Source organism: Phyllobates terribilis, unplaced genomic scaffold (genome assembly GCF_046119375.1).
Source record: "Phyllobates terribilis strain yellow unplaced genomic scaffold, ASM4611937v1 Scaffold_8__6_contigs__length_399053987, whole genome shotgun sequence".
Lineage (NCBI taxonomy): Eukaryota > Metazoa > Chordata > Amphibia > Anura > Dendrobatidae > Phyllobates > Phyllobates terribilis.
Window position 1 is genome coordinate 27,771,301 of NW_027362768.1, and position 12,622 is coordinate 27,783,922.

General features: G+C 40.3%; 1 protein-coding gene across 1 annotated transcript in view; it reads right to left on the minus strand.

Moving 5' to 3' along the window:
• Positions 1-12,622, minus strand: part of KIF14 (kinesin family member 14) — a 97,185-nt gene that overhangs the window by 15,177 nt on the left and 69,386 nt on the right. Inside the window, exons 21-26 of the mRNA XM_073642891.1 lie at positions 11,600-11,744; positions 10,487-10,587; positions 10,139-10,233; positions 5,369-5,614; positions 1,865-2,049; positions 912-1,070 (exon numbers count right to left, since the gene is read on the minus strand). Of these exons, the coding sequence (XP_073498992.1) occupies positions 912-1,070; positions 1,865-2,049; positions 5,369-5,614; positions 10,139-10,233; positions 10,487-10,587; positions 11,600-11,744 (931 nt within the window). The remainder of the gene's footprint in view (positions 1-911; positions 1,071-1,864; positions 2,050-5,368; positions 5,615-10,138; positions 10,234-10,486; positions 10,588-11,599; positions 11,745-12,622) is intronic.

The window sequence follows — 12,622 nt, forward strand, 5'->3', positions numbered from 1 at the left end:
GGTGATGGCCACTTCTGGTACGCATCGGCGCTGCATGCGTCAATCAATAGCGATCTTTCTGTTTTCATGAATAGTAACATGTTTTACTATTGAATGTCCTCCAGCCATGCTCTCTCTCTCCCTGCAGTCGATTTTAATGTGTCGATAAATAAAGACTTTGGATTTTAAAAGGTCCGGTGTGTGCCATCATTTTCTCTATTTCATTCAATTCATGCATCTATGTTGGTGAGCACCCGGTACCACCAGGTTGAATTGCTCAAGTCCAGGACTGGAATGGTTCAATACATTTTTCTACATGCTTTCATGTTCCCTATTGCGCAGAACTTTTAATTTGCTGTTACATATAGGTACAAGATATATTTAAATGTAAATGTTGACTAAATCTATGTACCTTAGCTGATAGCTTTATTTAGGATCCCTTAAGAGCAGCTTGATGTAGGGGCAGAAACCATGATTACAGCAATGTATCACTTACTGAGCTGCTCGCTGAAGTTTTGCTATAATCAGTTTTCTCTGCTGCAGATCTGCCAGTTCTCTGAATATTGAGATCTTTTGCTTCGCCCACACCACTGATTGGCATATTTTTGTGTACACTGTGTAGGCAGAAAGCTGACAATCAGTGGTGGGGGTGAGGTTTTATAGAGCTCATGAAAATGGAGGACTACATGGCAACAGGTTTACTAGTCCTTTAGTGATAATCTGCTGATAATACTCTGATTTTATCAAAACTTCAGCAAGCATCCTAGTAAGTGACATCATTGGAATCAGGTTCTCTGTCTCCATCTTATTCTGCTCTCAGATGAATTTCAAAAACCTGGTGACAGATTCGCTGTAATAGGTAAATGAAGTGGGTTTTATTCACTTATTCATTTAGGAAATGTCAGACATTTTTTCTTGTGTAGATTGTATACCTGGAGACCATGATCTTCCACTGTTTCCTCTTCAGACAGATGTAATTCAATGTCATTCAGTGCAGCCAAGTTTCCAACGCTCTGCAGTATCTGCTCCGTTGTACAATTGGCTTTGTCTTTTGCTTCTGTAACCATGGCCGAAATATCTGAGCAACAACCCTAAAACCCAAAATGTTTAAGTCATTAGCTACATTAGGTATTAAGAATCTGTTAGTAGAATCAGCCCTCCTAAGCAGTCTATATGGGCATGAGCTTTGTCTCATTACAAACACTTCTGCAGTTGTAGGCCTCCTCTCACAGTGCTGTCAGCTAAGCTGTACTCACCTCCCCCCACACTGACTGCCAAGAGATAGAAGCTGAAGAAGTGTTAGTTGTAATCACACACAGCTGTGCAGAGATCAAGAGAGCAGACTGTCAGCTATCCCATGTCTCATACTGGTTGCACCCTTTTATGTGAAATAAGGGCTCTCAGGGAGATCAGTGTCTGGCCCATAAATCTTAACAGCTCATTTACATATTAAGAAAACCATGGATTACACTGGAATAAGACACTGTTTCGCAGATATCATGGTATCATTTTATTCAGCTGCCCATTGCCTACATGACCATAAAGACTGCTTAGAAGGGTTGATCCTACAAACAGATGCCCTTTAAACACTATTCTAAATAAAAATAATTATTAATATATAAATAAATGAAAAAAAAGTAGAAAATATAAAACAAGCAGTCGGATATTAGTTTAACAATCCAGATCATGGATTATTTTTCCTGTCCAGGATTTTTTTTTTTTTTTAAATAAAGCACTTTGCAGTGCAAATTTGTGTAGCACTAATTATAAAAAAAAACGTCCCAGAAAATCAATACATTACTAGCGGTTGACCAACTACAGTTAGTTTTAACTAAGAAAAATGGACACATTGTAAAATACACATGTCCGACAACGTGAAAATCACCTGTAAGAGCAGCTGCAGGTATCCGCCCAGCTTCCTGATGGACAGCAGCAGGCTGTCAGCCAGTCGGGAGCTCTCCGGCTTCTCAAGTAACCGCTCCAACCAATGCTTGCTTAACACAACGAGCTGCTGATATGCCGATGTCAGCCGGACGCCTTGTAACTGGGCCCCACGATTAACCAAGAACACTGGAGAGACAGCAGAATAAGGGATTGTAGGAATCCATGCGCTCACACATATGGGGTAATGGTGTAATGCAGAGGGTGTTCTGGAAGATTACACCAATATTGGGATTTCTATAGCGCAATCTAGAATAGAATTTAAAGGAGTCAAACTAATTTGGGAAGTTATCCCCTACCTGAAGAGCCCTGTGTGAACGGAGGGTGGTTGATCATGTGGACCTCCACTGCGCTCATTCTCTATAGGACCGCCAGGGAGAGCCGAGTGCAGTGCTCGGCTGGTCTTCGCCACTCCCATAAGGAATTAAATGAGTGGAGGTGTGCATGTTCAACCACAGATCCATTTACATGGGAGTCTATAGAGCCGGTTCTTGGCATCAGTGAGGGTCCCAGCAGTTGGTATGTTATCCCCTTCTCTGGATGGGGGATAACTTCCAAACTTAGTACAACCCCTTAAATAGAACTGCATAAATAATATTTCCATAATGTGCATGTATAGTTTGAAAATGGACCCAGGGTGATCCTAAAATTAAAAAAAAAACTACAACACATGCTCGCCTTCTGGACCCCACTGCTCTAAAATGTGTCAATCAGCAGCCAAACTCCTTCCAAGCCAGGAGAGCTACTGAGAGGTCTCTTCCAGCTCAGATGGAAAGTGACCATTGAAGCAAATCAGTGAGAGCTCAATGGCCAACACTGTCAATTGATGCCCTCCACCAGGAAAGGAAGGTAGGAGGACCAGAGGGGGACACCGACAGCAGGATGGAGGAGCAGATGGGAATGCAGTAGACAATTTTATTATTTGTTAGGACAACCATTGGCTATTTTCAAACTAATGAAAAGTAGTGGACAACCCCATTAATATTAAAGAACACCAAGTTCACAAGGCACCCTGTAATCATCTGGGCTAGGAGCATTACAAAGTTGGACAGTCCTTCCTAGTAATCCTAGAGAGTCAACAGCGACACCTCCAAAATCCTTATTACCTACAAAATAACAACTGGAGTGATCAACCAGCACAAAAGATATTAAAAAAAAATGAAACTTCTGATTAATGAAAGCAATTTAGCCAGAATTCTGGTGTAAATTGGTTTGAAAAGTCGCAAAGTTTTTGCGCAATTAGGGAGTTGCATAAAAATGTTGCTACTTTTGATGTTTTCATGTCAGTTTTTCCATGGTCCACCACAATGGTCAGAGCTGGGGAAGGACAGGGACGTGACGCCATTGCTCCTCTAATTCATGACAAGCTGTGGCATTCATCACTCAAAATTCTTACTCCAGTTAAGAAGTGGAGTAAGATTTGTAGCGAGATGCAAGGAGGAGCATGCGACTTGTCAGGCGCTCCTACTTCATTAGAGGCATGCACCTTTTCATGAATAAGGAGCGTCTGACTCCTAAACGCCCCTCATCAAGATCAGCAAGAGTAATTAAAGGGGTTGGCCACTACTTGGACAACACCTTCTTGATCTAAATGTTTGGCCGTGATAAAGTAAAAAAAAACCTGGACTCTGGTTTTGATGAATCGGGGCCAATATTTTTATTCAGAGATACTAAGAACAGACAGCATACAAGAGGCCCATTGCAGGAGGAGTACGCAGTAGCTCGCTACACATGGGCACTTACTAATTATAGGTGATTTAGAGAGGTGGTGGTCTACAGTGCAGGGTCACAAGCACAACATAGTGCTGCCTTATTGCTGCTATCATGGTGTTGTTGGTGCACACATATTAATCATTTATGATGGAGATTGTTCTGTAACTTTTTATTTACAAGTTCACTGTTTACACAGATTATTAGATTTCTCCAAATTAATATTTCTCACTTTTCACAGACTAATCCAATTGGAGTAATAAATAAAAAAATAATTTTTATTCATTAAAATTAAAAAGAGAAAAGTACTTAAAATCTACAATTAAAATCACTCAATCTCCAAGCTAAACTTCAGCTAGGGTGATCGGTGATATCAGATTTGTCCTCTCTTTTGATATTAGAGTATCCGGTTATAAATTTAGGATTTTATAGGAGGGGACCTTCTAAATACCTAGGTGTCAATTCCTCCTTAGTCTGATGTGCTGACTCCTCGGCATCCCTGTGCGAAGGGAAGCGGGTGGTGACTTGCCCAAGACAACAGGCTGTTCGTAGCTGTCTGCTTTTGATACAGTGTTGTCTGTAGTTGGCCATCCATCATATCATTAATTCAGAGATCAAGAAAGTGAAGACAATGAGGGACGCTCTTTAGAAACCTCTATATCTGTCTATCCATCCCTCTATGTTTCTAATGAGCGTGATGGCCTCTTTTATATATGTTTTAGGAGTTAGGCGACCTAAACAATCTTTATATGATCAAGAGAGTGCAATAATCCTCCACATCAAAAAATACTGTCTCCTATTAGTATTATCAGTACAATATATGTATGATTGTGTTTTTCAGAGAATAGTTTGTAAAGCATGACGGATCTGGTTGTGGTTTTGTAGGTAATAACCCCAATAATATTGACAATTTATCAATAAGAAAGGTGTCCTATTGAGCATCCCCACTAATCTGCTGATGGACTGGGGTCCCAAGCCCTGTCTTTGTTTACCAAGTGACGAAAGGTGACAAACAATATGGTTGCCATTAAAGGAATGTGACACGTTTCTAGCGTAGTAAACGCCAAATACACAGATCGGCAGCAATACGTTGCCTTATCACAGATGGACTTTCTATGAAATACAATATTTTCAAGAAAAGCAAATTGACAGCCCATTCCCTTAGGATAGGTCCTGCGTCATGGAGGAACCCCACAAATTGCAGGCGTGTCACAATGCCTTTAAGAAGGAATCTATCACCCCATACAATCTTTTCTATGTCATTGAGGCTGCCGATTGCTGGAGGTCTGTGTGCGCAGAGTAGGGGCTCAATAGTCTAATGGTCCATACAACGCTCTGCGAGAGGTATATGGACCCATAGACTTACTACTGATCCCATACATGATCATGAGATGGGCACAGTGCAGTGGTTCACCGATCAGTGTGGCTCTAAGGACAACAATCACCACCCATCGGCAATAAATAGCAGCCCCTATAACATATAAAAATAGTTTTAGGCGATTGTCACCCTGTTTTTCTACGCACAGTAATTTCTGGTAAACTGCAGTATCAGACACAGCAGCAGCACGAACGGTGCCCCCGATCATGGGGTTCTGAGTGTAGGACACCCAACAATCAAACAATAAATAGCTCATTGTTTGATCATGAGGGAGAAAAAAAAGACAGTTTGGTAACAATCCTAAATTCATGTTTATGACAAGAAAATACAAGCTGTAGCACAAGATAGCTTTATACTCACAAGCATCTGTGCTGTCATCGTCCTGCTGTTCATAAGCCCCAGACAAAGCACGGACTCCGGTGCACACAGTACGCAGACAGCAGATCACACTGTCCGCTATGTTACTCTCATCTGCATGACTGCGACCCAGGGAATCCAGGGCAGATCCTATTAGATCCTTACAGATCCCAGGAAGATGGGAATCTGTGGGGTTTGAGCTAATACTGCTGGACTTACTCAAGAAACTGCTCGATTTGTTCATTAAACCTATAGATAAACATAGAAATATAAAAAGATATTTCAGTATTTCTGCTACATCTGCACATTCAGCATAAAGGTTACAGATCAGTATCTAATTTAGCAAAAAGTTAAAGGGAATGTGTCACCCCTTGGACGATATCAGACCGCTACTATAGGCATACAGGTGATAGAAAAGTACATCTATACTTACCTGTATGCCCCATAGCAGAGGTCTGATTCCAGAGAAAAGCACTTTAATCAATTCTTTTTTCCACAGGGCCCTGTGATGTGCAGTGGAGGGGGTATATGATAATTAAGCAGAGAGGCGGGGATTTAGGGGAATAATAAGCAGATAGGCGGGGATTGCTTGGCGTCCCCCGGACGCCAAGCCTTTGGAATAAAGAATTGATTAAAGCGCTTTTCTCTGCAATCAGACCTCTGCTATGAGCCATACAGGTAAGTATAGATTTACTTTTCTATACCCTGTATGGCCATAGTAGAGGTCTGATATCACCCAGGGGGTGACAGAATTCCTTTAAGTGTGTGTATATGTGTGCCACACGGGCGTGCACGGGTGTGTATGCATGTGTATGCGTGTACATGTAGGGGTACGTTCCGTTGCAGCCCCAACGCTGCAGAACTTCCACACCGCTTATGCAAATTAGCAAACACGCATTTTACATTTTTTACACATGTGGATTTTCCTCATTAAAGCAAGACTATGAGGAACATCAGCATGTGTATCTGAAAGACGCGCCACATGTCAGTTTCCACGGATGATCCGCAGGTGCAAATACAGTGGTGTGAAAAAGTTCTTAATCCTTTGCATGTCTGTCACACTTAAATGCTTCAGATCACAAAACAAATTTAAATATAAGACATAGATAACACAAGAAAACAAAAAATGCAGTTTTTAAAATGAAGGTTTTTATTATTAAGAGAAAAATAAATCCAAACCTACAGGGCCCTGTATGAAAAAGTGATTCCCCACCCCCACTTAAAACATAAATTAACTGTGGTTTATCACATCTTTGAGAGCAGAGTTCAATTTCCCTAGCCACACACAGGCCTGATTACTGCCTCACCTGTTATTAATCAAGAAATCACTTAAATAGGACCTGCCTGACAAAGTGAAATAGACCAAAAGATCCTCAAAAGCTAGACATCATGCTGCGATCCAAAGAAATTCAGGAACAAAGGAGTAACAAAGTAATCGAAATCTATCAGTCTGGAAAAGGTTATAAAGCCATTTCTAAAGCGTTGGGACTCCAGCAAACCACAGTGAGAGTCATTATCCACAAATGGGGAAAACATGGAGCAGTGGTGAACCTTCCTAGGAGTGGCCGGCCGACCAAAATTACCCCAATAACACAGCGACGACTCATCCAAGGGGTCTCAAAAGATCCCACAACAACATCCAAAGAACAGCAGGCCTCACTTGCCTCAGTTAAGGTCAGTGTTCATGACTTCACCATAAGAAATAGACTGGGAAAAAATGGCATGCATGGCACAGTTCCAAGACGAAAACCACTGCTGAACAAAAAGAACATAAAGGCTCATCAATTTTGCCAGAACACATCTTGCTGATCGCCAAGACTTTTGGGAGAATACTCTGTAGACTGACGAGACAAAAGTTGAACTTTTTGGAAGGTGTATGTCCCATTACATCTGCAGTAGAAGTAACACAGCATTTCAGAAAAGGAACATCATACCAACAGTAAAATATGGTGGTGGTAGTGATATTGTGGTGGTAGGTTTTGCTGCTTCAGGACCTGGAAGATTTGCTGTGATAAATGGAACCATGAATTCTGCTGTCTACCAAAAAATCCTGAAGGAAAATGTCCGGCCATCTGTTCGTGACTTCAAGCTGAAGAGCACTTGGGTTATGCAGCAGGACAATGATCCAAACCACACCAGCAAGTCCACCTCTCAATAAATTAAGAAAAACAAAATTAAGACTTTGGAGTGGCCTAGTCAAAGTCCTGACCTTAATCTGATTGAGATGCTGTGGCATGACCTTAAAAAGGCAGTTCATGCTCAGAAACCTTCCAATGTGGCAGAATTACAACAATCCTGCAAAGATGAATGGGCCAAAATTCCTCCAGAGTGTTGTAAAAGACTCATTGCCAGTTATCGCAAACGCTTGATGGCAGTTGTTGCTGCTAAGGGTGGTCGACAGGGCTGTGGAGTCGGTAAGCCGAACCTGCGACTCCGACTCCTCAATTTCCCTTACACCGACTCCACGACTCTGACTCCCACATATATTGTATATATTTAAGTGAAACATTTATTGTAGTACAATGTGAACATCAGACATTTAATCATTTTTATGATACAATAATCAAGATATTTAGATAGAACATAATATATATTTATTGGAATACAACTTTAGAACACAAAAAAACTGTAATACACTATGCAATATCGATTACATTATATATCACTATGTAGTAAACTATGCAAGTGGCAAAAAACAAAAACATACTAAATAACATTTGTGCAGTCTATGAATTTGTTCTAAGAAATAGAATTGCCTCCATCGGATCCTCCTTCATAGATGACCTCAAATCTGACCTAATAATTTTAAGGCTAGAGAACAACCTCTCTACACTGACTGGGGTTGGAGGCAAAGCCGTAACCACAAGTGCAACATCTCTAACAATTTCCGGGTATAAAGGAATTGCCTCACACACAGTTTTGATGAACGGTTGAATTTTTCTATTTCTTTGAGAGCAAGTGAAACATTTTGCTGAAATATGGTCAATCTGCTTGCTATAGGAGACGGAGTGAAATCTTTTTCCTTACGGCAACGCTTTGCCTGCTCCATGTCATCCAAATACTTGTCAAAGTCAAACTCCTCATCTGATGAGGATGAAGATATGGCAGCAGTAGCTCTGTCAGGACCCAAGCCCCCTTGCGCCTGGCAGTCCTCCTGTAGGCCACTCATCCTAACTGCTACCTCAGTCAGAGCTTCTTTTCCTTTAGTAAGCTGTTCAACATGAAGCAGTATATGATGACTTGGGTCCACAAACAGCTGCCAGAAAAATTTTATTTTCCAATAGCTGTGTCTCTCTCCGTTTCATTGAAGCAGAAATGCCATCTGCGATTAAACCTCCTATTTGGGACAGGCAAAATAGCAAGTTCTTCCACTCCCTTATGAAAATGCCAAGAGTTAAATCCTCAGCTTGTAATTTTTTAGTCACGGTAAATGGGTGATTAAGCAATTCCTTCAATTCAGCCACCTGTGTCCACTGACCTTCATTTAGGGCTACCTGAGGGTTCGCCATATCTATAAGAAACGGTTTTAGTTCAAGCAATCGCTCAATCACTAAATGAGTGCTGCCCCACCGAGTGGCTTGATCAACAATTGCCCCTTTCCCAGCACGTCTCTTCAAGATGGAATAGGTGCGTGCCCCTGCTTCTAGGGAGGGGCAGCTGCCCCCCTGCCCCTCGCTGGCTACGGCCATGATTCACACACAGCGTTTTTGCGGATCCGTTTTTTGCAGTAAAATGCAGTGTCTCTGGGCATCCCAGCAAAGTCAATGGGTTGCAAGTATGACATTCAGACACATTGTTTTGTGAGGATCCATTTTTGGGCTCAAAAACGGATCCTCACAAAGAATGAGCATGTCAGTTTGTGCGGCGTTTTTCTAATCTGCTTTTGCTATTGAAAACATTATCTATGAGCTCAAAAACCTTTCAGGTGGTGCAGTTTTGTAAAAAGCTGATCTCCTTTTGCAGCTGAAAAACGTATCCTCAAAAAACGCAGCAAAAACACTGTGTGAATGTAGCCTTAGATCAGGAATAGATTAGCCATTTATAGGACATTTCATAACTTTCCCAAATTCCTATGAAAAAATATTCAGCACATTCTGCATTGAACTACTGTACCCAATTTATTATATATTTTAGGAGTCGGTGCATTTTATACCGACTCCACCAAAATGAGCTCCGACTCCACGACTCCACAGCCCTGGTGGTTGAACCAGTTATTAGGTTTAGGGGACAATCACTTTTTCACACAGGGCCCTGTAGGTTATGATTTATTTTTCCCTTAAAGGCCTTCATTTACAAACTGCATTATGTGATTACTTGTGTTATCTTTGTCTAATATTTAAATTTGTTTTGTGATCTGAAACATTTAAGTGACAAACCTGCAAAAGAATAAGAAATCAAGAAAGGGCAAACACATTTTTACACCATTGTAGACGCACAGTGGACATAAGATTTCTAGAAATTCCTCCACTATGCTGTAATATCTGGACGTTGCGTTTTGAACGCTGCATGAATGCGCAGCGTCTAAACCGCAGCAAGTCCTGAACGTGGGAACGCATCCTAAGAATTTTGGACGGACTTCATCCCCTAAATTGCGAACAATTAGAAACAACTTCATACGACTTGTTCCACCAGCCTCCAGATTTACTTTACTAAAAAGGTTTGTCAGGCTACAGAGGCAACTGATTGGGCAATAAATCAATAATCTGATAAACAGTTATAATAGGAACAATATCCCACATTAATTCCAACATAAAATTTGACATAAAAACCAACCTGATGAGTGTCCTGACTGTAAACTTTGAATAGGGTGGACTCGTATCTCATAAAGACATCCAGAAATCCTCTTGTTCTTCATGAGACTTTTACTCCTTTAAAAAAAATATAATTCTCTGAAATAAAGCCGCATCTACAAGTCACATTCAATCAATGAAAGTTGTTCTGTGCTCTCAAGAGTAGCCCACCTGCCTACCACCTATTATAGGGTATTTAATGGCCTGCAACGCCCAGCAATAATAGCAGCCTGGACCATAAAGCTGAATATGAACATTGCAGATTTGCTCTGTATTTTCAAGTGTTGAACATCTGTAGTTATCATCATGTTATCATCATACTGTACTTTACCTGCGCCTAGAGAAATTTGACACTGATGATGTTGATAAGTCCGGCTCCCATTCATCTCCTGGGTCATAAAAGAGGTCATCATCCTTTGCACTGCCATTGCTCTGTAGATGTGAAAATCACAGCTATTTAGCATTAAAAGGGAAATGGTCCGCTCCACAAACACTGTTCCCTGCAGATCTAATGCTAACGCCCTCACACCATGGCCATTTTCCATTTTTTCCTTTCCTTCTTCCAAAAGCCATAACTTTTTTATTTTTCTGTCCATATAACCGTATGAGGGCTTGTTTTCGAGGGACAAGTTGTAGTTTTGAATGACACCATTCATTTTATCATGTTATGCACTGGAAAGCAGGTAAAAAATTCCAAGTGCGTTATAATTGCAAAACAAAATGCAATATCAGAATTGTTTTTTGTTTTGCTTTATATATCATTATTTTACCGCTATACGGTAAAACGGACCTGACAATATCATTCTCCAAGTCAGTACGATTACACAGATACCAAACACGCATAGTTTCTTTTTTTATTTAAATGGTGAAAAAAACATTGGAAATTCGTAAAAAAAAACCCTCTCTTTTCTGAGACCCATAATCTTTCCATTTTTGGGGATATGGGGCTGAGTGATGGCCTATTTTTTGCACCCTGTGCTGACATTTTATTGATACCATTTTGGGGTAGATACAATGTTTTGATCTCCTCTTATTGCAATGTTACAGCGACCAAAAAAAAAATGTAATTCTGGCAATTTGATTATTTTTCTCAGCACGCCGTTTAACGATCTGATTAATTTATTTTATATTTTTAAATCAAACTTTTATGAACATACCAATAGCAAATATGTGATTTTTTATGGTTTTATTTTTAATGGGGCAAAAGGGGGGTGATTTGAACTTTTATGTTTTATAAACATTTACTTTTTACTGTAAAGCACTGCTAGCACTTTGTAATAATCCTCCTTCCCCTTATTCTTAGCCTTCAGGTCTCCTATGAAATTATTTGTAGGAACTGTTGGGAGATCGGTACCGGTTGGGCACATCCGGATGCATTTACGCAATAGTTAAAAGAGTATAATTATCACTGAATGAAAGTGTTCACATCAGGCTCATCAGTCACCTCGTACAACTCCTTCATTGCAGCCAACTTGTACTCAAATTTCTCAAGACTCCAAAATGTCACAATGCCTAACTTGAGATTTCTAACCAGGATCTGTACAGAATCTCCAGGCTGGTTTTCTTTATCCTTATCGGATATATGATGCCTGGAAAAAAATAGATGTTTATCATGAAAAATTACAAGCAGATTTAGCAAATATATTGAAATTAAGGTCCAAAAAACTAAAAACATTTAAGTGGAGCTTTGACAATTTTTTATTATGAAAAAAAAAACACGTTGCTTTAATTTTTTATTTCAGAAGTCAATAGTACACATGTAAAATCTGTTTTCAGTAATAACAGATTTATACATTATTAAGATAGGAGATGGCAGTTGGTGCTTATAAAGTTCTATGGAGAGGAGAGGAGGAAGAGGCAAAGTTGCTCCCTTCTAGTCCTCCCTCCCTTCTACATGGAATCTTATCAGCACCAATTGCCATCTCCTCCCCTCTACATAGAACTTTATAGGCACCAACTGCCATCTCAGTAATGTAAAAACTTAACTAGATACAGATTGTACATGTTAAATGAGAAATTTGAGAAGGAAAGAGGAGTCCTGGTGGAGAAAGAAGCAGATTTCTCTGATATGATATATTACAAAGTCTCTTATTTTCATTTGTACTATTGTTTTGTGAAGAAAAAAATTCAGACAATAATTATAATTTAAACCGTATAGATCACTAAAGAGGAGCAGAGGGGCTGATTAAATGTTGTTTTTTTGTCTGTGTTTTTTCTCTCCACTGCATTTCGGAGATATTGGGTGTTGAAGTGTAGGCTGCCCTATGTGCAGATTTCCCCTTCAACCAATGAGGTATTAACAGATTTTCCCCTCGGGAATTTACTTTTTCTACTCTATGACGCTGCCCAATCATAATTAGGTGTGAGAGTGTGATAGCAGCAGGAGAGCATTAGGACCCTGTGACTTTTGCCGGGCTGAGCTCAGAGCAGGGGCAGAGCTGGAGACCCTATGCGTTCTGAGGGTGTA